Source organism: Pseudorca crassidens, chromosome 9, assembly GCF_039906515.1.
Source record: "Pseudorca crassidens isolate mPseCra1 chromosome 9, mPseCra1.hap1, whole genome shotgun sequence".
Taxonomy (NCBI): Eukaryota; Metazoa; Chordata; class Mammalia; order Artiodactyla; family Delphinidae; genus Pseudorca; species Pseudorca crassidens.
This window is the reverse complement of record NC_090304.1, coordinates 49837796-49861150: the sequence shown is the minus strand read 5'-3', so window position 1 is coordinate 49861150 and position 23355 is coordinate 49837796. Positions and strand designations below refer to the sequence as shown.

At 51.1% G+C, this 23355-nt stretch overlaps 2 protein-coding genes across 5 annotated transcripts; one reads left to right on the top strand and one right to left on the bottom strand.

Annotated features, from left to right (window-relative positions):
• The first annotated feature begins 493 nt into the window (after positions 1–493).
• Positions 494–11236, top strand: ART1 (ADP-ribosyltransferase 1). 4 transcript variants are annotated; one of them, XR_010946169.1, is made up of 5 exons: positions 494–578; positions 1716–1827; positions 6830–6956; positions 7228–9125; positions 10582–10689. XR_010946169.1 is itself a non-coding variant. In XM_067750162.1 (5 exons), the coding sequence occupies exons 2-5, from the start codon at positions 6894–6896 to the stop codon at positions 10677–10679; spliced, it is 966 nt and encodes a 321-aa protein (XP_067606263.1). In that variant the 5' UTR covers positions 501–578; positions 6830–6893; the 3' UTR covers positions 10680–11236. The 4 variants fall into 4 exon arrangements, 2 of the variants coding, with proteins under 2 accessions (XP_067606263.1, XP_067606262.1); XM_067750162.1 differs by lacking the exon at positions 1716–1827 and having other exon boundaries at positions 501–578; positions 7228–7990; positions 9084–9125; positions 10582–11236; XM_067750161.1 differs by lacking the exon at positions 1716–1827 and having other exon boundaries at positions 501–578; positions 7228–8005; positions 9084–9125; positions 10582–11236.
• A 199-nt stretch (positions 11237–11435) lies between these two features.
• CHRNA10 (cholinergic receptor nicotinic alpha 10 subunit) lies at positions 11436–16985 on the bottom strand. The gene is made up of 5 exons (XM_067751679.1): positions 16904–16985; positions 15017–15162; positions 14445–14599; positions 13111–13643; positions 11436–12424 (listed from the first exon to the last, which is right to left on the bottom strand). Exons 1-5 carry the CDS (start codon positions 16983–16985, stop codon positions 11967–11969), a joined length of 1374 nt encoding a protein of 457 aa, XP_067607780.1. The 3' UTR covers positions 11436–11966.
• Positions 16986–23355: the final 6370 nt, after the last annotated feature.

Genomic DNA, 23355 nt, shown 5'->3' with positions numbered 1-23355 from the left:
GCAGCCTGAACCTCTGGTATCATGGCTTTGTCTTCTCTCTACCCTCTGGCTTTGGGGAATTGCTTCTCCCATCCCGAGACCTGGAACCCCAAGAAAGACCCCAAGAGATGGAGTCAAACCTAGTCACTGAACAGGGGTCTTGAGTGAAGCAGAAAGTCCTCCAAGATCACATGGCCAAGGAGTGCTAGAGTTGGGACCCAGGCTTTTTGGGAATCTCGTCTTGCACCTTAGGTGAGTCTCCATGCTCACATGAAAGGAAAAATAAGGAGATACTCCCTGAGGCCAGGGGCGCTGAATGCTGGACCAAACCCAGTGGGGAGGCAGCTGTTCTAGCCTGGATCCTTGATTTCCCTCTGGCTTCAGGGGTTCCCTTTTCATGGGACGTGCTCTGGCCCAGAGCAGACTGGGCAGAGGCTAGTCCAGAAATAGATGGGGGAGTGTCACATTTCTGAGCAGCTGTGTGGGAGAGGTACAAGGGGTGGGGGACTGACGGTATAAAAGAGAAATCTGCCCTGCCCCTCCCCTGGTGGCCATCGCTGGAGACCAGTACCAGCTTCCCCATCCCGGAGAAAGTCTAGGTAAGGGGCACACCACTTGTTCCTGGGCACTGGGCATGAAAAGCGGTTTTTTTAAAGGGGAAATTTGAGGTATTAATGGAAGAGTCGCAGGAATCATTGGAAGAGTTTCTGGGAACTTTATATCTTAGTCTGTTTAGACCGCTATAACAAAATACCACAGACTGGGTAACTTATCAACAACAAACAAACATTTCTCATAGTTCTGGAGGCTGAAAGTCTGAGATCAGCATGCCAGCCTGGTCAGATGAGGGCCCTTTTCCTGATTCATAGCCAGTACCTTCCCACTGTGTTCTCACATGGTAGAAGGTGCTAGGGAAGTCCGTGGGGTGTCTTTTATAAGAACAGCAATCCCAGTCATGAGGGTTCATGAACTAATGAACTAATTATCTCCCAAAGCCCCCCCCCCCCTTCTAATACCATCACATCAGGCATTAGGGTTTCAACATATGAATTTTGGGGAGACACAAATATTCAGACCATTGCACCTCTGATGGAGAGGTTTGGGATACCTAGGGAGGTTTGAGGCCATTGGGAAATTTGGGGATTTCTAGGGAGGGATTTGGAGTCACATCCCCAGTAGGGAATGTTCATCAAGGGTCTGGATGAGGGGAAACTGACAAGAAGTGCCCTGAGCAGGATGAGAGGAAGGACAGAAGGGCAGCTGGGATAGGAAAAGGAGTTGCCCAGTGCCTCCACTTCCTGGCCTCCCAGGCCCTCCCCACCACTTTGGCCTCCACACCATTCCCTGCAAAACTGGTCACTAAGTCACCAATGCACCTGTTCTGCAGTGCTCTACATTGTTGGCTGCACCCAGAAAGCCTCTCAGACTTGCAGCAAACATTCCAGGAGGGCTCACTTGTGCCTGGCCTTGGGCTGAGCTCTGGGGACACAGAATGGGTCATACCTGGTCCCTGCCCTTAGGGAATTCACAGGCCAGCGAGGAGGCAGACATTGAAGGGCAGCACAGTACGATTAGGACAGTGACAGGGGAAAGCACAGGGTGATTTAGGAAGCCAGAGGGCTTCCTGGAGGAGGTGGCTCCTGAGTGAAGCCGTGAAGAGTGGGTTGGAAAAGGGCATCCCCAGCACATGGAGGGAAGCAGCAGCGCCTCACCTGGAACTTTGCTCTGTACTGTAGAAGTCAAGCAGGGGTGGTGGGGCACGAGGCTGAAGAGGTTATGGCAGGCAAGGTCACAGAGCACTTCAAATGCCAGTGCCTGGAGGTTGGATTCTGTCCTGAGGGTAAGGAGGTAAGTTTTGTTTTGATCTCTTGCTTTTTTTTTTTTTTTTTCTTTCTGGATGCCTTCTCATCCCTTGCCTCATAATTGTCATCTCTGCATTTTGAGATATTTCTTCCAGTCAGGTTTGCCACAGAGGGTTTTCAAGCAGGTAAGGAACATGACCAACTGTGCTTTAGAAACATTGTTCTCCCTACTCCGCGGAGCAGCAGCAGTGTGGATTAGCAGGGGTGACAGCGGAGGTAGGGAGATCAGGGAGAAGGCAGGGGCTGACCTGAGCCATGGCAGGGCACGTGGGGATGGGGAAAGGGAAGGAGCATCGAGGTTGGACCCATACTGTGCCCAGCACTAGTTGACAACTAATCTAGTGTTTGATGAATGGCTGAATGAATGGAAACCCAAGTAACCATCTTGGGTGACTGGATGAATAATAAGGATGGTAGATTACGCGAGACTCTTCTGTTGGCAAGTTCACAGGAACCACCCTGAGCTGGATGAAGCCCAAAGAGGAATTAATCACAAGGATCCCAGGGTATCTAACGGGACCCAAAGGCCAGAAGTGAAGAGTCTCTAGAAACCCAAGGAAGTGTCTTGCTCTGCCTGTGCCTTGGCTTCAAGCTGCTCTCTTTTTTCCTCAACCCTCCCTGCCTCTTTCCCTGGGGACCTTATCTCTTCCCTGACCTCAATACACCTATGACTCTCAAATGTCTTTTATTGTCCATTCTGCTCCATCTTGGATGTCTGCCCCTAGAGTGTCCACATGTGCCAAACTGAACTCACCAGTTCCCCTCCTAACCTGATCATTTATTCAATACATTTTTTTAACTGAGCACCTACTATGTGCTGGGATGAGCTTTTAAAGTTTCCTCTGCTTCTCCTCTGTATTTCCAACCCCGAGCATGGGAACCAGAGTTGTGAGCCTTGATTTCCCGTCTCATCCCCTAAATCCCATCAGACACCAAGTCTAGTAAATTCTACCTAGTAATGCTGTGTCCACCTTCACTGCCAATACCTTAGTCTGGCCACATGATTCAATGTCTGACTTCACAGTTCTCCTGCCCTATCACAAGCCTCTGGTACCTTTTATTGCTGTGTTTCTGCAGGGCAGAGACGGGGACAGAAACAGGATAGTGGAGAGGCAGTGACAGACATAGTTTGCCTCATGTTTTCACTGCATGACCATTTTGCTGTGTGCCACAAAATCTCAGTGGCATGCAAACATTTATTCTCATACCCCTGGGTCTTCACGTTGACTGTAGGTTGGCTAAAGTGAGCTTGGATGGGCAGCTCTGCTTCAGGCTGCCAGTCTGCCTCAGCTGGGCACCTCCCTGTTGTGGGCTGGGCCCAGGTCTGCTCCACTGGGTCCAGGCTGAAGGAACAGTTCTGGGCCATGTTCTGATGGTTTCTGACCCAAAGAGAAGACCTTCTCTCTTGGTTTGGGTTCCCCCAAAAGCCGACCCCGAGACAAGGATTGGGTGTAGTCAGCTTATCTGAAAGGTGATCCCAGGGAGTATCAGTGAAGCAGTGGCAAAGTGAGTTGAAGAAGAGAGAAAAGCTCCCCCGCAAAAATTGTGCGACCACTGTGGTCAACTATGTCCCATCGGGGACCCTCTGTGGAATAGAGAATCTGACTACCCTCACTGGGTGACAGCTGTCCTTGGGAACATTAAGTCTCCTGCACTTTGGGGTTGCCCTGAGCAAGCTCCCAGGGTGATGGAGAAAGCCTTGGGCACAGAAATACACAGAACACTAAGGGTGGGAAGCTGTCAGATGCTTGAGGACTATCCATTGCACCTGTGTTGAACTTCAAGATGAGCTGAGGGGATACGGGCTGGGGAATAAACAGTGTCTGGCACACTCTCTTTTACACAACACCCATCTATCAAATCTCAGGAAAGACTCTGAGTAGTCTTGCTTGGGTTATGTGTCCATCCGTGAGCCAATCACAATGGCCAGGGCATTAGAGCACCAGTTTGGGGTCATGTATTCCCCTCATGGGGGTACAGAGTGAGGAAAGCCCCACTTGAACCCATGGACTAATTTCTCCACAAAGAGAAGATTATAGAAGCTCAGGCTTTTCTGGTGGATTCCAGGAGACCACAAGAGTTCAAGTAGTTTTTGCTGCTGAATTCTCTGCCCATTAGCATTCTATCCTGGAATTAGGGAGCGGTATCTCAGGTTTACACCCCACTGTGATGCCTTTTTTTTTTTTTTTTTTTTTGCAGTACGCGGGCCTCTCACTGTTGTGGCCTCTCCCGTTGCGGAGCGCAGGCTCCGGACGCACAGGCTCAGCGGCCATGGCTCACGGGCCCAGCCGCTCCGCAGCATGTGGGATCTTCCCGGACCGGGGCACAAACCCGTGTCCCCTGCATTGGCAGGCTGACTCTCAACCACTGCACCACCAGGGAAGCCCTGTGATGCCATTTTTAATTCTACCTGCTCCGAATCTCCTCTGGTCAGCCCCTCACTTAAACCCACTCCTTGTACAAATGTGTTTCCATCAGGCTCTCTGGGTTCTTGTAACATGCTACTTGAAATTCCTCACTCCAACTCCATCTCCACCTTAAAAGAGCTTAAAGAAGCAGGGATGTGGATTTTGTTGTTTCTGTTCATAATTTTATCCTCAGTGCCTGACACATTACAGATGCTCAAGAATTTTCTGAATAAATGAGTAAGCAGGTTTTGAGGGAGGGAAGATAAGTTCAGTTTGGGACATGTTGAATTTGATAAACTCTGCTGGATGCTAACTCCATTGCCCAGAGAAACTCACACCTCAATTTAAACTGTATACTGGCAATTAGAGGATCTTAGATTTGGAGACTCACAAAATCATAGCCACATAACATCCCAGCATCTTAGGGTCACTGAACTATCAAAACTTAGGCCCCACCAGAAGCCAGAGTAGATTCGGGAGCAAGGATGCTTAACCTGAGTGAGACTGGGGCAGATGCATAACCACCCTGAAATTTGTGTAACGTCTGTGTGAAGGTGCATATATCCATTTTCTGAGGAGCAGTTTCAGGTTTCATCAGACTTCTAAAGATAAAAAACCACTAACTGTATTACAGTCTGTATAAAAGAAGGAAAAGAGAAATACCCGAGAAGTTGCTGGTATGCGTCTAGAGTATCTCTGGAAGGATATACAGGAAATGGGAACATTGGTTAGCTCTGGGGAGAGCAGGTTGGGGCTGGGGGATCAGTGAGAGAAAGACGTTTCACTGCATGCTTCGTGGACTATAAATTTTGAATAATGAAAATGTACTACCTTTTATTAAGTTAAAACTTAAAAAAATTAAAATTATGGGGATTTCCTGGCAATCCAGTGGTTAGGACTCCAGCTTTCACTGCCGAGGGCCCAGGTTCGATCCCAGGCTGGGGCACTGAGATGCCACCTGCCACGCATCGCAGCCAAAAAAAAAAAAAAAAAGTTACAGTTATGATTGATCCTGTTAAGTGACCAGAGACGTAAATTAAAAACTAGATACCATTTGTACCACCAGTTAAATGAAAATTAAGAGAGATTAATAATGCCCAGTGTTGGCAAAGACATGGAGAAAAGGACACTTTTGTCCATTGTTGGTGGGAGGGTGAAGTGGGACCTTTTGGATGGCAACCTGGCAGTGGCGCAGTGGCTATCTAAATGAATACTATTCAGATCCTTTAAATATCATCTTCCTGATATCTTTCCTATAAAAATATGCAGACAAGAGGACAAAGATTTATATACATGGATGTTCACTGCAATATCATGTGTAATAACAAAAAATTAGGAAAAAAACCCTAAGTGTCCCTCAATAAGGAAATGGTTAAATAAATTATGGATTAACTATATATGAAATTCCATGCTGCCATCATAATGAACAAGGTAGATATGCATGTGTGACATGGAAGGAAGTCCATGGTACATTGTTACCTGGGAAAAGGTTGTAGAACATGTATGCATAAGCACACTTCCTTTTTCTTTTTGAAAATAGTGACAATAAAAAAACCCAAAACAGGCTGTATACAGGAAACTATGTGTGTATGTATATTTAAATATATTACTTGTGTGTGCATCAGAAAAGGTCTTGAAGGTACATTACCACGGAAACAGCAGGCATGGGTAACAGTGAGAAGGGGGACATGGAGGGAAAGCAAGAAAAGGGGGACTTGGGCTTTGTGATACATTCATACACAATAAGCATTCATTCATACACAATAAGCATTCATTCATACACAATAAGCATTACTCGGTAAAAAAATAAAAAAAGAAGCAGCACCAACTTAGAAACTGTCTGTTCCAATCTTGACCCAAAGCTGGGACACCTTCTTGGAGCCACTTTGGGCCCTCAGCGTGCCCACCCAGAGGATGCAGGAGGCTTCCCTGGGGGAAGCAGTACCCTCTGTACTCTCCCCCACCCAGCCCCTCTTCCCGCACCACCTGGGGGTCCCTGCCTGGCATCAGCTGAGGGCTTAGGGTGAGGGTTCAGTTGGCAGCAGGATTGCAGGGACAGAGGAGGACCCTCTGGATCCCCAAGCCCTGCTCTAAGCCTGACCCTGGAGTCCTGCTGTGGCCCCACCAGCTGACCACTCCTGGATCTGCCCTGTTCCAGCCTCATGTCCCCCTGAGGGGAAGCCTGAACCTCTCACTGTGGCAGTCAAGCTCCTTCAGGACTGGCCCCAGGCTTTCCAACACTGCAACTGCCACACTAGCCAGAACGTCTTTCACTCTTTACATTCCGAGTCCCTACCTCTAATACCATTGCTCTTCCCATTCCTGCTGTCCCAAACTCCTTTCCCACCCTCAACTCCAATCTTTTCTCTCCTACCTTCCCTGACTGAAGCCTTATTCTCCTATTTGTCCCACAAGACCCTGTTCACATGTCACCTCCTCCAGGAAGTCTCCCATGTTCCTTCCGGCAAGAAGGGTCCCCTCTCGCTTCTGAGCCTCCGTTTCTACGTTGTGACTCTGTGTCAAGCACCCAAAGGGGCCCAGGCTAGGTGTCAATTCATCACAATTTATTAAACTGTGCAGATTCCCATTTTCCAGACGAGGAAACTGAGACCCAAAGAGTAACTTGCCCAAGGTCACCTCCAATATGCAGACCCCTGCCATGATGTCTCTGCTGCTCGTGTCCATGGGCCTCATGGAAGCACTTCAGGTACAGTCATCCTCCGCTGACCCCATGCCCTAGCTGCTGGCTTCTGAAGTCTGCCGGATGCTTCGCTTGGAGATCGCTCAGAGCTTGGAGATGGGACAGCCCCAGAGCCTGGTCTCGGGGATCTGTAGCTAGTAGTTCCCAAGCCCCTTCCCCTCCAGGTGTGTCTGGGGCCCTTACTCTTTCTCAGCTCAGTGGAGGGGGAAGCTGGATAACAGGGCTCCCGTTCTCCCAGGGCCTAATCTCTCAGTCCTTGCTGCTCCCCCTGCCTCAGGCCCAGAGCCACCCCATCACACGACGAGACCTCTTCTCTCGAGAAATGCCCCTGGACATGGCCCTGGCCTCCTTTGACGACCAGTATGCTGGCTGTGCCGCAGCCATGGCGGCGGCTCTCCCGGATCTCAACCGCACGGAGTTCCAGGCCAACAAAGTGTACGCCGATGTCTGGGCTCAGGCAAGCAGCCAGTGGCAGGAGCGCCAGGCTTGGGGGTCCAAGTGGGGCCTCAGCCCTACCCGTCTGTCCCCGCCCGCAGGCTTCCGAGAAGAGCACGGGGTGGCCCTCCTGGCCTACACAGCTAACAGCCCCCTGCACAAAGAATTCAACGCGGCCGTGCGCGAGGCTGGCCGCTCCCGGCTCCACTACCTCCACCACTTCTCCTTCAAGACACTCCACTTCCTGCTGACTGAGGCCCTGCAGCTGCTGGGCAGGGGCCAGCGTCCACCCCAGTGCCGCCAGGTGTTCCGAGGGGTGCAGGGCCTACGCTTCCGGCCAGCAGGGCCCGGGGCCACCGTCAGGCTGGGGGGCTTTGCCTCTGCATCCTTGCAGAATGTTGCAGCCCAGCAGTTTGGGGAAGACACCTTCTTCGGCATCTGGACCTGCCTCGGGGCCCCTATCAAGGGCTACTCCTTTTTCCCTGGGGAGGAGGAGGTGCTGATCCCTCCCTTCGAGACCTTCCAGGTGATCAATGCCAGCAGACCGGCCCAGGGCCCCACCCGCATCTACCTCCGGGCCCTGGGCCAGCGCAGCATGTACAACTGTGAGTACATCAAAGGTGAGCAGGGCACGTGCCAGCCAGCAGCTGGGCGGAAGGTGGCCTTGCCCGTCCCGTTTTCAGAAGATACATACAGAGATATTAGAAACAGTGAGAAGGACCGAGTCCTGTCCCCCAGCCCCTCCACCCCTTCCGTCCAAGGAGAGACATAACCTTCTTAAGTAGCACGCTTGCTTCTCGACCCTGGAGGTGTCTAAGCCAGAGCTGGCCACTTGCCTGCGGGGAGACTGAAGAGGGTTTCCTGACCAACGCAGATGTCTTTGGCCATCTGAGGGCCAAAGAGACTTGGTGTCAGGCTTTCCTCCCAGCTGGAAGCTGCTGCCAGAAATGAGTAAGCGGCCCACCCCAGTTTTCTGAGAGGAGTGTGTTTATTTGACTGAACAGAACCCCTGTGCCGTCATGTGTGCTGGCGGGGGTGGGGTGGGGTGGTGAGCCAGCAGTCAGGTGCATTACCCCTAAATTCCAGCTTGGGCTCTGGCAGGTCTCGGATGCTTTCCTGTCCATCCTCCCTGGACCATCCAGAGGAGTAATCATGAAGATGGGCCCAGGTCCTTAACCTCTGAAGGGGCTGTGGGCTGCTGGTCCTCGTTGAGGGATGCCCAGGGGCCTGTGAGGCCCACTTTTCATATCAATAGTTAGAGGCAGGCTGTTGGCTGGACCCATGGACCACATCTCAAGGGATAAGTTCCAGCGCGGCTTCAGTTACCACCTTGGACAGCATCACGAGCGTGCACGAGTTGATGGAAGGTGAAGGAGACACACAAACTAGCCCCTCCTTGGCTGGGACAAGACATGGGAGAGGGAGAGGCGGGTGTGGCATGGAGGCAAAGTTACAGGCCGGGGGGGCAGGAGGAGTGCCCAGATGACCCTGGCTTCAAGGGCTGGTGCCTTTCTGGCCCTGCTATTCATGGGTCAAGTCAAACCCAGGCAAGGGAGGTCCCACTGTAAGGAAGCAGAATCAGGAGAAAACACACCAGCTTCTCCTAGAGCAAGTCAGGGATGGACCACGGGGCTCTGGAGTCCCTTACCATCCCGAGAGCTGCTGAGCCTTTGATTCTTTGCTGTTTCTTCCCTACAGACAAGCAGTGCAAGTCAGGGCCCTGCCGTCTGGATAACTCAGGTGAGGGCTGTGGGCATCTGTGGGGCTCTGCTGGGGGCTGAGCTGGCTATCCTGGGTCTGGGCCCCTCTCCTGGATGGACATCCCCCATAAAATAAAAACAACGCCCTTTCAATCAAAAAAAGTAGACTCCCTTAAGCAGACACCTGTGGGAGGTTGCTAACCCTCCCCACTGAATGTGTATGTGGGAGATGGCCACCCAGCCTGGGGCCGTCTCCGCCTTCCCAGGAGTCCACTGACCAGAGCCCAGAGAGCTCCAGGCTGCACTGAGGCGACGGAGGGAAGGGCCGCTCCACAAAGTCCTCCTGGGCCTTCTCCTCCTCCTGCCGCAGAGCCCTCGGTCTGTTACTGCCTTCAGAGCTCTCTCAGACCACCTCCCAAGATCAAGGTCAGGTCTTGGCTTCTGGAGACCTGGGCTCTAGCCCAGGCTCTGCCCTAACTCTCTCTGTGACCAAACATCTCTCTCTGGGCCTCAGTTTCCCTATCTGCATAGTAGGCATATCGGACTAGACGGTCCCCAGGTTCCCTTTGGCTTGAACACCTGCTGTGCCAGGTCCTGCCTCAGCCACCACTTCTCTAGGCGGGAACAGGCCATTCTCAGGGAAGAAATCACAGCCGCCCCTCCCCCTCAGGTCCCGCCTCCTCCCTCAGGGCTCTGAGAACAGCAGATAGGAAGGAGCCCCAGCCACCCTTCTCCATGACACAGTACCACTCAGGGTTCCGTGAATCCTCACCATGATCCAATGATGCAGGTAATGTCATCACCCCTGTTCCACAGATGAGAGAAGGCAGGCACAAAGAGATGATGCAACCAGCCCCACACACAGAACTAGAAAAGTGTTCGGTCCAAACAGCCTGGTCCTGGAGCTGAACCTGGAACCACCGTACCAGGCTGGCCCCCACCTCCTCAGATATCATCTCATTTTACCCTTACTGGACAACTATCGACTGGAAGGAGGTGGGACAGGGAGTATTATCCTCATTATATAGTAAAGTGAGACTCGGAGACAGAAGTGACTTGCTCCAGGTGAGAGTGAGTTAGTGGCAGAGTCAAGACCAGCCAGGTCTCCAGACGCCAACTCAGCCTCTTTGAGGTCTGATAACGTAATTTCAAGCACTGCGAGAGTTTAGGATTCCCGCCCCCCTCCCCATCCCCCATCCCAGTGCACCAGCAACTCTCCCACCAGAGTTTGAGCAGAGGAGCAAAGATCTGCATCACCAGATCCCACTCAGATCTCTAACCCTTTTCATTCCACCCTGCAGTGCCTCAGCTGTGTCAGTAGGAGACTGGGGGACAGACCTAAGGACCTCTGGAAGGGGAACTGGGGCTCTCCTTGGTCTCATCTCCACCTTCCTCCCTAATTTTGTGTATCAGTCAGCTCACTCTGCTCTGTTCATCTTGTTTCTTTGTGTATCTCACGTTGCCCCTAAACCTCTGTGCCTCTGTTTTTCCTGCAGCCATGGGTCAGGGCCCCCTGTCTGCAGTCTGGTCCCTTCTACTGCTGCTCTGGTTCCTTGTTGGAGAAGCCTTTCCAGAGAGTCCAGGACTCCTCTAATCCATCAGCCACTGAACAGCTCTGCCGTCACCTCTGCCCAACGTGAGGCTGTCAGCCACATGTATGCTTTAAGCGTGGCCAAGATCTGCGGTAATTCCATCTGGAGGGAACTCTGGGATTTTCTCTGGCAGCTGCCAGGCTTGCTAGCGGGAAGAGGAAAATGTAGGGACTGGGCCTCATCCAGGGGTCTAGGAGTAAGACGGTGAATAGAGGTGGGGGGACTGCAGGACAGGTAACCACTCACTTGGAGACAGAAGATTAAAGTCGTTTGGAGGTGGGGCGATTGGGGAGAACAGTACTTGGCCATGGTATTTGCTGATACTACTCAAATGCTTCCCATGTACACCTGGACTGCTCCTATTCGCTCCTCCAGGAAGCCTTCTCTGGCCCCTCCACCCTGCTGGGTTAGGGGCCCTGCCTCTGTGCTCCCAAAGGGCCATGGTCTCCCAAGTCCAACTGTGAGCTTATGAGGGCAGGGACGGCGTCCGAGGCACAGAGGTGGTGCCAGAAGATGTGTGGAAGTCAGAAAGGAACAAATAAATACCTTGTGAATGCTGGTTCCTGTACTGCCCCTACCTTGGGTACCTTCAAGCTCTCCGGATGTCACTGTGTGGGAACAGGGTAGACTGGATCTCATCTTCTTGTCAGCAAAGATGTAATTTCTGCTCTGATGCATGAGTCCTAAGGTCCCTAAGAGGCTGGTCCCCAAGTTCCACCACCATGGGCCCTAAGGATAAGAGAGGACACGGAGGAAGTGATAGGCACACACTTTATTATCAGTCGGGGCTTTGGGGCCAAATCCTTGTGTGGCCTCCTGCTCTGGAAACTGGACCAGGAATCCTGAATTCCCAGTTGCCATCCCTGAGCCCCCAGGTAGGGACAGGCAAGACCAAGTCCCTGTAACAGCAGCCACAGAGGAAGGAAGAGAAGACAGGAAGTGTGGCAGTTCTGTTTGTACTACCTGCACTCTCCTCACTGAAAGCACTAACACTCAGCATCGGAGTTCAGTTCTGTCCCTGCAGGACTGCCCTTTGATCTTGACCCTTCTTAGAGTCCCTCCTCTGCAGGAATCAGGGGAGCGGAAAGCTCTGGATTTCCCTTGGAGGTTAGGGTACAGAGACAATGAGTACTCCCTCTGGTGTGTGAAGTAAGTAGCGCTGAAGAGAGGATGTCCCAGGCTCTGAGGGCCAGTGGAGAGAGACTGAGTGGCCTGAGGGCCAACCACCACCTGGCCTGGCCATTCCATCCCCGTCTGGAGGTGCTGTGGCTGCAGCAGACCCCTGGGACTCACAGGGCCTGCACCAGCACGAGAAGGCTCATCACCAGAGCCATGGAGAAGAAGATGCCCAGGAAGAAACGGTCCATGACACGGGCCAGGCGCTTCCACTCCTCATGGCAGCGCTGGGCAGCCCTGTGTCTGTGGAAGGTGTTGGTGATGGTGGCTACATGGCGCAGCAGGGCTTCCTGATGGCACAGACACCGAGGCTCATGGCAAGGGCCTGCTGGTGGGCCAGCTTCTCTGTCAGGAGGCTGGGGGCTGGGGGATGACTCAGGAGGTCTAGACTGCCCACAGGGCTCCCCTCGTTCCCGCACACACAGGCCCCGCGCCAGGCGTCCCAGCAGGAGGGTCCGAGCCCAGGCTGGCACTGGGCGGGCACTGGGACCACAGTAATGCAAGTTCATGATAAGGATGGTGAGCGCTGTGGAGAAGGTGACCATGGTCATGGTGGCCATGTAGTACTTTCCTGCAAGAGAGGGAAAGGGAACTGAGGCCCCAAACAAGAACTCAGGGGGCCTGAGCTCCCCAACTGCCTGAGCACAAGGAGGAATGAGCTCATTCCCCCGTAAGGCTCGCAGGACCCTCCAAGCCCAATGGATGGAAGCGGGAAGGAGGTAAGGGCCAAGGGCTCCATCTCCCGCATTCCCCCGTCAGGTTCTCAGAAGCGACCTGCTCCCTAATTGTTCCCCCCACTGCTGGAGGCTGGACTCACCCACAGTCCCGTGAAAGTCACACTCTTAAATAGAACCAGCATGATCTGAAGCAAGTTATAACAGAAACTTCCTCACAGGTGTGTGGTGCTGCTTCCTTGAGTTAATAAACGTCAAGTGTTTAGGAGACCGCCTGACACGCAGTGAGCACTTAGTATGGTTTGCCTGTGATTGTAACACTGGGGATGTCGACCTTCCTCCATCAAGTCCTTGAGGAAAGACCAACTCTTTCCTCTGCCCCTTCTCCCTGGAGGGGACCGACCTCTTCCCCCTCAATCTCAGAACGAGGCCAGACCCCAAGACTGTCGGCGGGGCCCCTCCGCTGACCCAGGCCGGTCCGGCTCCCACTCCTGCACCTGCGGACACCCGCGCACTTCAAACCCGGGTTGAGGGCGTCCTCTTCCGGCCCCCTCCCCCGCCACCCCGGGCCCTCAGAGCTCACCGATGAGCGGCACGCTCTCGGCCGGCGGCATGCTCTCGGCCAGGAGCAGCTGGAAGACCGTGAGCGCCAGCAGCACGGTGACGCCGAGCGACACCTTCTCGCCCGAGTCGGCGGGCAGGTGGAAGGCGAGAGGCGCCAGCAGCGAGATGAGCACGCAGGGCAGCAGCAGGTTGCACACGTAGGCGGCGGCGCGGCGGCGCAGCAGCAGCGTGAAGGTCACGTCCGGGTAGGGCTCGGAGCAGCAGCCGTAGGTGAGCACGCGCCGCCGAGCCGGCATGCCCAGCACACGCCACTCCACGTTCTCCACGAAGTCGGCCAGGCTGGCGGCGGCGCCGCGCGTCTGTACGTCCAGCTGGTGCCCGCCGTGCGTCCACGAGCCGAACGTCAGGCCGCAGCGCTGCGCGTCGAATGGGAAGGCCGACACGTCCACGCGGCATGAGCTGCGCGTGATGGCCGGCGCGTCCCAGCGCACGGCGCCGTCGTGCCGCAGGACCACGTTGGTGCTGGCTGAGGCTGGCGCCTGCGCATCCGCCCTGCGGGCAGGGGGTGGGGCTGCCTGAGGCGCCGTGGCCTGGGAGGTAAGGGCTGCCCCTTGAAAGGGGTGCGCTTCCGGCCCGCTGGGGGCGGCACAGAGGGCAAAGGGAGCAGTAGAGAGGGCCCTCTGTGCCTTTGGAGGCCTAGCGGGGCCGGCGCCTGTAGTGCCCAGAACGAGACACAGACCTAGCTCAAAAGTTGGCGCGGGGCGCACGGTGGCTTTCCTTGAGTGTCATCTGCAAAGCTCCTAGAGGGGCCCTGAGGAAAATATGCGGAGCTATGTGTTGTCTGGGAAGCACAGAACTGGCTTAGGCGGCATAAGGGACTACAGAGGGCTAAGCCCTGAAGGAAATCCCTAGGCAGGCCCTGGGGTGCCCTGAGAAAAGGGTGGAGAGTGCCATAAAGAGGCACTTGTGTCCCAGAACCCCTTCTGCGAGAGATACAGAATTGGCCCTGGACCACACGGAGGATTCCTAGGAGACACTCAGCCTGGGTTGGCTTGAGACAGCCTAAAGTGGAGGTGCCGTCAAGGGGCTGTGAGGTCCCTCCAGCAGGCCCTTGCCATGAGCCGCTGTGTGTGTGTGTGTGTGTGTGTGGGGGGGGTGGTCAGGAAGCCCTACTGCACCATGCAGCCACAATTGCCAACACCTTCCTGGCAGCATAGAAGGGTCCTAGGGGAAAGCGTCTAGGGCACCATAGGAGCCGGGTTCGATGTGGAGGATGGGGGACAAGTGCATCACCAGAGCCAAGGGCAACTCTAGGGAGGGGTAGGAGAGGGAAGGGGCCCAGGTAGGAAGTACTTGTTATAGAGTATGATGTCCGGTCGCCACACGAGACTGCTGGGGATGCGGATGGCATCCAGGCCACCATAGGCGTCAGGGTCCCATCGTAGGTAGGCATCTGTCCACTCCTGTCGGATCCACAGGTACAGGGTCAGCACCTGGTTCCGCTCATCCTAGTTGGGGGCAGAGAGTGGGCATAGATGTGGACAGACGTCTGCACATAGCCTGCCCTGTGTGTGCACACTCACCTATAGAGCTCTGGTCAGCACCCGCAAACCTGACTTGCCCATACAGTTCAGTTCCCACCCAGCCTTGCTATGTGACCTTGGCAGGTCCTTCTCTTCTCTGGGCCTGAGTTTCCTCAGAAGTTACATGGGTGGTAATCTCTGCTAGGCATGGATTCAAGTGTGCAAAGTATTGGGCACACTGTGGGCACCCAACAGTTAGGATCCAACAGTTGGTAGCTGTTATTGTTGCTAATCTTAATGTTTACAGGAAAGAATTGATTGGAGATTAATCCCAGTCTCCCATTCCCCCATTCCTTGACACTGTCACCAGCACACTCCACGACTGTACAAAAACCAACGCACCATGTCGATGATCTGGGACAACGTCACTTCCAGGGTCACGTTCAGAGCCTGGTCTGTGTCTGCCACAGGTCTCAGGGCACTTGTGTAGTTGGAAAAGAGGTCTCGGAACAGCTTGTGTGCCAGCCTGCCCTCAGCTCCGAAGCACTCTGGGGGACCAGTAAGAAAGGGTGTCCATCCGAGACCCTAGTCCAGGGGCCTCTGCTCACAATCTGTACCCTCCACAAGACTGAGGCCCTGTCAGCTGCTCTACTGTCTCACAGCTGTCTAACTGTCCCTGTTCTCTGTCTCTCTACCTGTGGCTCTAGTTCCTCCCTGGCCTGCCTCCAAGGATAGATGAGGTGAAGGCCATAGTGTGAGTAGGTACTATCTTCTGAAGCAAGGCTGATGGGTTTCTTCCCCACCATTCCCTTCCCAAGGACCTGGATTCTGCTTGCCCCACCACAAATGCTGGAGGGGCTGGGAATTCCCTGGCAGTCCAGTGGTTAAGATTCCACGCTTCCACTGCAGCGGGCACGGGTTCGATTCCTGGTTGGAGAACTAAGATCCTGCATGGCGTGTGATGTGGCCAAAACAAAACAAACAAAAGAACAAATGCTGGAGGGGCCCAAACAGATGGCAAGAGTCCCAGTTCTCAACCAGGCATCCAGAACCCTGTTGCCCTGCCTCTTCCAGTCCCTCCAGCCTGTCTCTGCTTCTCTAGCTGCACTTCAGTTGATGTCTTCAAAGCTTCTAACACTATGGGCCCCTCCTTCCTGAAAACACACTCTTCCCTGGGTTTTGTGACACATCCCATTGTCCTCAGTCCTTCTTTTTTTTTCTCAGTCCTTGATTTAGGTATTGTTCCCCAGAATCTTGTCCTTTGCCCTTGTCTCCTTTTTTCTTCAGCCCAGATTTTTCTCCTGAGCTCCGACCTGAATGTCCTAAATGTCCTGTAAGCACTTTAAACTGTGTAGGGCCAAAATATGAACTTCTTTCCTCCCACCTCGTTCTTGTTTTCTTTTTTTCTTTTTTTAAAAATTTATTATTTATTTGGCTGTGCTGGGTCTTAGTTGCAGCACACGGGATCTTCGTTGTGGCGTGCGGGATCATTTCACTTGTGGCGTGTGGACTCTTTAGTTGCGGCATGCAGGCTCTTAGTTGCGGCACGTGGGCTCTTAGTTGCGGCCTGTGGGATCTAGTTCCCTGATCAGGGATCGAACCCGGGCCCCCTGCATTGGGAGCGCGGAGTCTTAACTGCTAGACCACCAGGGAAGACTCTCCTCCCTCCATGTTCTGAAACCTGTTCCTTGTCCTGTGTTCCCCATCTCAGCAAACAGCACTCCCCGGTGACCTCAGCTGGAAATCTGGTAATTTGTCTCTCCCTTCTGCCCCTCCTCTCTGCAGACCACTCTGTGCCCGCATCCTGTCAGTCATACTGCTGAATGCTCTTGAATGCTTCATCACCTCTCCAGCTCGGGCCCATCCTCCCTGCATATGGACCACGGCAGCAGCCACCTCCTCCCTGCTCTCCCACCTCGGGCTCACCTCTCTAACCACCTGCCACACTTCTGAGAGATCAAGCTTTTAAACAAATGAATCTGACTAGACCAGTAGCTGCTTAAACCTGTTCAATGGCTCCCCAGGCCTGCTAGATAAAGCCCAAACTCACCCTTCGCGCTCTGGTCCCCCTGGCTTTCCCAGCCCTATCCCTGGGAGCTGCCCCATCAACTGCTCCCGCCCCAGTCAGGCAAGCCCCCTCTTGCCCTCTTCAGCTCCCCCTCCTCCACACTCCCCAGACAGTGCTTGCTCCCAGCACAGAAATGAAGAGAGAGCACGTGGAGAGAGGTTTGGGGAGCATGGGAACAGCAGCAACGCCCAGAGAGGCCAGGGCTGGTTTACTGAGCATACCTGGCAGGAGTGGGAGCAGAAGCAGAAGGCCCAGACTGGAGACAGAGATGCTGAGGCTGAGGCGGTGGCTGCCGGGCCCCATGGCCTTGCCGCAGCCAGAGGAAGGGCAGGTCTCTGGACAGGAGCCTCCTGGCCTGACCTACGGCAGCATCAGGCCCTGCTGGCAAGGATGGTGTAGACAGTCCCTGCAAGGCAGAAGGAAGACTGGGATCTCTGTTGAGTCCAACTACCCTGCAGGGAGTCCTGCAGCCCTTCCAGTTCCTTGACCCTGCTATTTGTACCTGCCCTGGGATTTTAGTCCTTGGGCCTTGGCATCTACTGTTTCTCCTTCTCTTCTGGCCTCTGCCTCTGCCCTGTTCTTCGCCTCCCACCCCCTTTACCTCTCACTCAGCCTCTCTGTCTCGATTTCCTTCTAGCCGTCCCTCTGTAACTCTTTCTTGGTCTCTGCCTCCCTGACTCTGGTCTTCCTCTCTCTCTTCCTTTCTCCTGTCTCTATTTCAGCCCCCTTGACTTCCTCAAGCCCTTCCCCACACCTGACTCTGGGGGAGCCTGGCGCATTCTCAGCAAGACAGGGACAGGGACTCCATCAGCCCTGAGCCTTCTGAGGCACAGGACAGAAGGCCGTGCCCCCTTTCCCTTTCATTAGCTTAATTACAGAGTTGGGACACCTGTGTCCATGGGAACAGAGCAACTGAAACTGACACCTCAGGTCACTGGGACCTGAATTATTCAAATTCTGTAAGGTAGCACCCATGCTCAGGCCCAACTTGGGGGATTGGAGGGTACAGAGATGCCAGGTCAGGATCTGCAAGAGACTGGGGCTTAAAGGTGTGAGGGGAGAGGGCCAGTGGATGGTAACTGTCCTCCCAGCTCTGTCATCATTACTGAATTCTTCAGGCTCCCTTTCATCTGTCAGCTGTGCCCTCAGTTAGGGACTGAACACATCTGTCTAGGCCGGGTGCTTTGTGCCAAGCAAGCTCTCCCCTCCTGGTGAGAGGGGTGCCAAGACTGAGGCTGCTCCAGGTGGCCCCACAAAGCAGGAGATGCAGCCTGCATCCTCGCCATCCCACAGCCATCCCAGTCTGAGCCTCAGTATTCTCCCTATGCTTAAACATCACGGGCGGTATTGGGCCACAGGGAAAACACAGCCTTTATTTATTTATATTTATTTATTTTTTAATATCTTTATTGGAGTATAATTGCTTTACAATGGTGTATTATTTTCTGCTGTATAACAAAGTGAATCAGCTATACATATACATATATCCCCATATCTCCTCCCTCTTGCATCTCCCTCCCACCCTCCCTATCCCACCCCTCTAGGTGGTCACAAAGCACGGAGCTGATCTCCCTGTGCTATGTGGCTGCTTCCCACTAGCGATCTATTTTACGTTTGGTAGTGTATATATGTCCATGCTACTCTCTCACTTCATCCCAGCTTACCCTTCCCCCTCCCCGTGTCCTCATGTCCATTCTCCACGTCTGTGTCTTTATTCCTGTCCTGCCCCTAGGTTCTTCAGAACCATTTTTTTTTTTTTTTTAGATTCCATATATATATGTGTTAGCATACGGTATTTGTTTTTCTCTTTCTGACTTACTTCACTCTGTATGACAGACTCTAGGTCCATCCACCTCACTACAAATAACTCAATTTCGTTTCTTTTCATGGCTGAGTAATAGTCCATTGTATATATGTGCTACATCTTCTTTATCCATTCATCCGATGATGGACACTTAGGTTGCTTCCATGACCTGGCTATTGTAAGTAGAGCTGCAATGAACATTGTGGTACATGACTATTCTTGAATTATGGTTTTCTCAGGGTATATGGCCAGTAGTGGGATTGCTGGGTCGTATGGTAGTTCTATTTTAGTTTTTTAAGGAACCTCCATACTGTTCTCCATAGTGGCTGTATCAATTTACATTCCCACCAACAGTGCAAGAGAGTTCCCTTTTCTCCACACCCTCTCCAGCATTTATTGTTTTTAGATTTTTTGATGATGGCCATTCTGACTGGTGTGAGGGGATACCTCATTGTAGTTTTTTTTTTTGCGGTACGTGGGCCTCTCATTGTTGTGGCCTCTCCCGTTGTGGAGCACAGGCTCCGGACGCGCAGGCTCAGCGGCCATGGCTCACGGGCCCAGCCGCTCCGGGGCATGTGGGATCTTCCCAGACCGGGGTACGAACCCGTGTCCCCTGCATCGGCAGGCGGACTCTCAACCACTGCGCCACCAGGGAAGCCCCTCATTGTAGTTTTGATTTGCATTTCTCTAATGATTAGTGATGTTGAGCATCCTTTCATGTGTTTGTTGGCAATCTGTATTTCTTCTTTGGAGAAATGTCTATTTAGGTCTTCTGCCCATTTTTGGATTGGGTTGTTTTTTTGATATTGAGCTACATGAGCTGCTTGTAAATTTTGGAGATTAATCCTTTGTCAGTTGCTTCATTTGCAAATATTTCTCCCATTCTGAGGGTTGTTTTTTTGTCTTATTTATGGTTTCCTTTGCTGTTCAAAAGCTTTTAAGTTTCATTAGGTCCCATGTGTTTATTTTTGTTTTTATTTCCATTTCTCTAAGAGGTGGGTCAAAAAGGATCTTGCTGTGGTTTATGTCGTAGAGTGTTCTATGTTTTCCTCTAAGAGTTTTATAGTGTCTGGCCTTACATTTAGGTCTTTAATCCATTTTAAGTTTATTTTTGTGTATGGTGTTAGGGAGTGTTCTGATTTCATTCTTTTACATGTAGCTGTCCAGTTTTTCCAGCGCCACTTATTGAAGAGGCTGTCTTTTCTCCATTGTATATTCTTGCCTTCTTTATCAAAAATAAGGTGACCATATATGCATGGGCTTTTCTCTGGGCTTTCTATCCTGTTCCATTGATCTATATTTCTGGGAAAACAGCCTTTTTTTTTTTAACATCTTTATTGGAGTATAATTGCTTTACAATGGTGTGTTAGTTTCTGCTGTAAAACAAAGTGAATCAGCCATACATATACATATATCCCCATATCTCCTCCCTCTTGCATCTCCCTCCCACCCTCCCTATCCCACCCCTCTAGGTGGTCACAAAGCACAAGCTGATCTCCCTGAAGACAAAGCCTTTAGAGTTACTTTCAGCTCTGTCCTATGAGCTGTCTGACCTGGGTAAGATACTGAAACTCTCTGTGTTTCAGTTTTATCAAACAGGTTAGTGGGATTAACAGTCCTCACCTAAATAGTTGTCGTAAGAATTAAATGAGACAATGCAAGTACCTGATAATGCAAGGCAACTGCCTAGTACATTGACAAATGCACAGCAATCAACAGTATTTGCACTATGGTCCTAGTGAGTTAGTCAAGATATCTTCAGAAACACACATTTAGATTCATAAGCCCCAGCCCCCGGCAAATACCATTCTTCCTTCTGTCTCTGTGAAATCATGTCAGTATTTGTCTTTTTTTTTGGCTGCGCTGTGCAGCCCACAGGATCTTAGTTCCCTGACCAGGGATCGAACCTGTGCCCAGTGCAGTGGAAGCACAGAGTCCTAACCACTGGACCACCAGGGAAATCCCAGTATTTGTCTTTTTGTGCCTGGCTTATTTCACTTCATATAATGTCCTAAAGTTTCATCCATGTTGTAGTATATGTCAGAATTTCCTTCCTTTTTAAGGCTGAATAACATTCTATTGTATGTATATACCACATTTTGCTTATCCATTCATCTCTTGATGGGCACTTGGGTTGCTTTCACATTTCAGTTATTGTGAATAATGCTGCTATGAACATGGATGTACAAATATCCTTTCAAGATTCTGCTTTCAGTTCTTTTGGATATATACCCAGAAGTGGAATTGCTGGATCATATGGTAATTGTTTTTAATTTTTTGAAGAATTGCCATACTGTTTTCCACAGCGGACATACCTTTTTATTGAATACATTCCCACCAACAATGCACAAGGCTTCCAATCTCTCCACATCCTCACCAACATCTTTTACTTTGTTTTCTTTGATAATGGCCATCCTAATGCATACGAGGTGGTATCTGGTTCATAGTTTTGATTTGTATCTCCCTAATGATTAGCGATGTTGAGCATCTTTTTACGTGCTTATTGGCCATTTGTATATCCTCGTTGGAGAAATGTCCGTTCAAGTCCTTTGTTCATTTTTAAATTGATTTTTTTTTCTCTTTATGTTGTTGAGTTCTAGGAGTCCTCTATATATTCTGGATATTAATCCCTTATCAGATAAATCATTTGCAAATGTTTCTCCCATTCTCTAGGTTGCCTTTTTACTCAGTGTCTTTAGAATGAACAAAATTAAAAATTCTTCATGTAGTTCATTTTGTCTATTTTTTTCTTTTGTTGCTTGTGCCTTTGGTGTCATATCCAAGAAATCATTACCAAATCCAATGTTGTTAAGATTTTACCCTCTATTTTCTTCTAAGAGTTTTATAATTTTATTTATTTAAATATTTACTTATTTATTTGGCTGTGCCAGGTCTTAGTTGTGGCATGTGGGATCTTCGCTGCTGCCTGCAGGATCTTTTAGTTGCGATTTGTGGGCTCCTGTAGTTGCAGCATGTGGAATCTAGTTCCCTGACCAGGGATTGAAACCAGGCTCCCTGCATTGGGAGTGTGGAGTCTTAACCGCTGGACCACCAGGGGAGTCCCTAAGAGTTTTATAATTTTAGGTCTTACATTTAAGTCTTTGATCTAATTTGACTTAGTTTTTCTATGTGGTGTTAGATTCTGATGAAATATATAAATAGAAGGTGGTATGTCCATACAATCAAGTATCATATGGCCATAAGATGGCATGAAGTACCAATGTATGCTACAACATGGATGAACCTTGAAAGTATTATGCTAAGGGAAAGAATCCAGTTACAAAAGGTCACATATTGTGTGATTCCATTTATATGAAATGTCCAGGACAGGCAAATCTATAGAGATAGGAGGTAGATTAGTGGTTGTGTACGTCTGGGAAAGTTGGGGAATGATGGCTGAAAGCTATGGCGTTTCTTTTTAGGAGGATGAAAATGTTCTAAAATTGATTGTGTGGTGATGGCTGCACAACTCTGTGAATATAGCTAAACTAATTGTACACATTAAATGGGTAATTGTATGGTATGTGAATTCTATTTCAGTAAAGCTGTTATCAAAAATATTGGGGGGGCTTCCCTGGTGGCACAGTGGTTGAGAGTCCGCCTGCCGATGCAGGGAAAACGGGTTCGTGCCCTGGTCCGGGAAGATCCCACATGCCGCAGAGCGGCTGGGCCCGTGAGCCATGGCTGCTGAGCCTGAGCATCCGGAGCCTGTGCTCCACAACGGGAGAGGCCAGAACAGTGAGAGGCCCGTGTACCGCAAAAAAAAAAAAAAAAAAAAAAAAATTGGGACTTCCCTGATGGTCCAGTGGTTAGGACTCTGAGATCCCAGTGCGGGGGGCCCGGGTTTGATCCCTGGTCGGGGAACTGGATCCCACATGCTGCAACTAAGGATCCCTCGTGCCTCAGCTAAGACCCTGCGCAGCCAAATAAATTAATAAATATTAAAAAAATCATAATCCACCATGAATGAGTTAGCTGAAACAAAAACACTCATAGAAACAAGCAAGAGATCACATATTGGACATATTAATGATAATTTGAGTAGCTAATATACTTTGGGTAGTGCTCTAAGCACTTTAACATATATTAATCCATAATTCTCACAACACCCTATGAAGTAAATACTATTATTGATTCCATTTTACAAATGAGGTAACTGAGGCACAGGAAATAACTTAGCCAAGATTCCATAGGATATTCCAGTGGACCCAGGATTTGAACGTAATTGGGGTAAACAGTCCATCCCTATACTACACTATACTATAATTATACTGCCTCTTTTAAAAACAACATATAAGTGTATGTAATATGATTTAAGAAATAAATGAGGACTGAAAAGTGAAAACAAGAGGACTATCAAGAATGAGTAGGTAGGGACTTTTCCCTGGTGGTCCAGTGGCTAAGTCTCTGTGCTCCCAATGCAGGGGGCCCAGGTTTGATCCCTGGTCAGTGAACTAGATGCCACGTGCTGCAACTAAGATTTCACATGCCGCAACTAAAGATCCCGCCATGTGGGAAGCCGCATGCCATGCGGCGCGGCCAAAAAACCAAACCAAAACCAACAAAACAAAACAAAAACAAAGGAGGAAGACAAGACTTAAGAGTGAGTGGCAGGGCTTCTCTGGTGGTGCCGTGGTTGGGAATCCACCTGCCAATGTAGGGGACACGGGTTCGAGCCCTGGTCCAGGAAGATCCCACATGCCGCAGAGAAACTAAGCCCGTGTGCCACCACTACTGAAGCCCGCGCGCCTAGAGCCCGTGCTCCACAAGAGAAGCCACTGCAATAAGAAGCCCACACACCGCAACCAAGAGTACTCCCCCCCACAGTAACTACAGAAAGCCCACGCGCAGCAACAAAGACCCAACACA